At 33.7% G+C, this 2,799-nt stretch overlaps 1 protein-coding gene across 1 annotated transcript in view; it reads right to left on the minus strand.

Moving 5' to 3' along the window:
- The window catches only part of RIC1 (RAB6A GEF complex partner 1), a gene marked incomplete at its 5' end in the record, with an annotated part of 31,091 nt that extends 29,642 nt beyond the window's left edge, over window positions 1-1,449 (minus strand). The window contains one exon of the mRNA XM_010137120.1: window positions 1,334-1,449. Coding sequence (XP_010135422.1) covers window positions 1,334-1,449 — 116 coding nt within the window. The remainder of the gene's footprint in view (window positions 1-1,333) is intronic.
- Window positions 1,450-2,799: the final 1,350 nt, after the last annotated feature.

Consider the following 2,799-nt stretch of genomic DNA (forward strand, 5'->3'; position numbering starts at 1 on the left):
GACAGTAAGTCAGATGTGAAAAGTCAGCTTGAAAAATGCTGTTCAGGACTCAGAAAAGGCAAGTAAATTAATATAACTTTTCTATCTTAGTCTTAAGTTTTTGGAAAATACAGAATTAAGTTGCAAAAGTAAATTCCATTTCATTCCAGAGCTTTGAGAGCTATTTTAGAGGCCAGAAAATGCATTGCAGAAGTAGCACACGCAAAAATTTCCCCTCAATGAAGCAGGAATTCTCTTTGAAAGCATTCACTACCTGCAAAGGCATTTCTTCATATACTTGTAAAAGAAGAGAAATTTAAACTTCAAATGCTCATGAAAATCTGCTTTTTTTTTTTTTTTAAATGGTCATGGTTTAACAGTTATGATTTAACAAAAAAAATCAAAATACTTCATTGTGGTATGACTTCATAGGTTATCCAATACTCTTCACACGTATCTATTTGGAGCTGCCCACTGATCAACCTTAACTCATTTTATACATATGAAAAAAAACCTTAAAATTAAGTTAACTAGCATTATCAAAATGATGAAGGTACATAAAGATATATATAGATATATAAAGATGATTCTAGCCAACAAGGAAATCAAAAGTGTTTTACTATCCCTGCGGACAAATTTGATCCAAAAACTGACTATAGATTCTGCCTATCTGAACACACAGACACACATAAAAACAGCCCTTAAGGTTTTCATTTGTCCTAAATATTTACCAATTTTGCCAAATCCAAAGTCAGCTAAGTCAACCAGAAATACATCCAACATACAATCACATATTAACATATAAAATGTATTCTGACATTCACAAGAAGGAAAGTAAAATGGCAATGACAATGTAACAAACTGCAGTTACGTATTTATATATTCCTAAAAACTATTCATATTCTTTCCAAAAGACTGAGAGTTTATTTCCCATTTGTTTCAAAAATCTCTGAGCTATTACAAAGCTGAGGGGTGGAGAGAAACCTATTAAAAAATTGCACCCTAATAGTTCATAACAAGCACAACTTATTCAACTGAATTACTCAAAAGGAATTATGAGAGCTTGTTACAGATCTTGAATTCAACAGACTATCTGAAATCAGAAAATTATACAATTTTAAGCCTGCTCTTTGCAATTTATAGGATGGACTAAAGAACCTTACCAGCGCACAGCAAACCGGTTAGACCAATTTAACCAACTCTAACTAATAGGAATGATGCTTTACATACCCATCAAGTTGTAACACATTCTTTGGAAGGAAATATTTTTATCATAAAAACACTTAGGACTTAGGACTTGTCTAGTCATATTTTTTCACACTGTTGGGATGCAAAGAAATTTAAAAATACTTACTTGGGATACATGGGCTCATAAAGATACTTGTATCTTGATGATGGGATTTCAAAAAATAAGATATATCCATTCGCAGTCTGAAAGAGAAACACTGATAAGATATCTATATAGCCTATCTGCATGAGTAAAATTATACAGACTCTTATGATTTCTACATGTGTCTCATATTAAACACAAATACACTCTCAGATCAAGTTTCAGACATATTAAAAAACTGTGTGTTGAAATTCATTCTAAGTACAATCCATACTAGCCATTAAAGTCCATTGATTAGATCACTCAGTAGGTAGAAAAATGAAAACAACACAATTTTCCCTCTGATCCATAAAAATACGTAAAATCAGACAGATAGATCAGATATTTAGAACCCAAGCACCTAATTCCCACCAACAAAGAGAATTAACACAGAAAGTATGTAGAAGGCAGCAAGCCTTCAGAACAAGACCTCCAGATGTATGAACACATACGGACAGGGAGCAAAGAAGACAGGAACTGCCTCTCAGTGTTGGTCACGCAGGTGGTTTTCAAAAAATCCTCATATTGCACAATACCTTTAGATATCACAACACCTTTTCAAAATCTTCCCATGTCTGAGAAAAATTCTACTATAATTCAATCCCAAGACATACTCTGTCATTCTGGAAGACTGACTTCAAACCATAATGCTATTCAGAGACCAAGTATAAATGATTTAGTTATCAGATGTTCCAGTCATTACCAGACGTTGATGAGGTGTTCGTATAAGCCTATGAAAGGCAGATGACCAATTACATTAGTTTTTCAAAGAAGTATGACTTGCTTAAAGGACAAATTTATCCTTCAGGCGAATCAGAAATTCATTTTGGTCATAAAGATTGGTTTCCACCCAATCATTTGATAATATGGGCTAGGCATATACTCAAAACACTGTTCCTGGAGACAAGAAGCACTGACACAAATGATTTTAAGTTGTTTTGCACGGCAGGTTTTCTTTTCTCTGAATAAAGAAAAAAGGAACAGTCTTGTTAGAGGCCATGTTTTTCCCCAGTCAAACATTTTTCATTATCAGGAAAGAAATTTGTTTTGGCTTCCAAGTTCGAGCAACACAATTATCATCCTTCAAAGTGAGTATCTTTGTCATGCAAACATGAAATCCAAGCCATAACAGTGAGCTTGAGACAGGCTGAAAATAAACAGAAGCTTTTTGATATGCATGTTCTGGTATTACATGGCAAAGAAATGTACTCATTTCTAAATTCTTTACAGGTTCTTTCCATTACATCATTAAACATTTAACTGGTAAGTTACCTTACCCTGGAAGGAAAAGTAAAACAATACCGTGAAGTACCTTTATACTGATTATTAAGGTACAAAGGGCCTTACTGAACACTATTCAAAGCACAAAGTTGCTATTGTTACAGGTTCATATCTAAACAGAACCTCAAGTTCCACGAAGAGCTGGATGAAATGCAGAAGCATTCAACCAT

Source organism: Buceros rhinoceros, unplaced genomic scaffold (genome assembly GCF_000710305.1).
Source record: "Buceros rhinoceros silvestris isolate BGI_N320 unplaced genomic scaffold, ASM71030v1 scaffold7715, whole genome shotgun sequence".
NCBI classification, from domain to species: Eukaryota; Metazoa; Chordata; class Aves; order Bucerotiformes; family Bucerotidae; genus Buceros; species Buceros rhinoceros.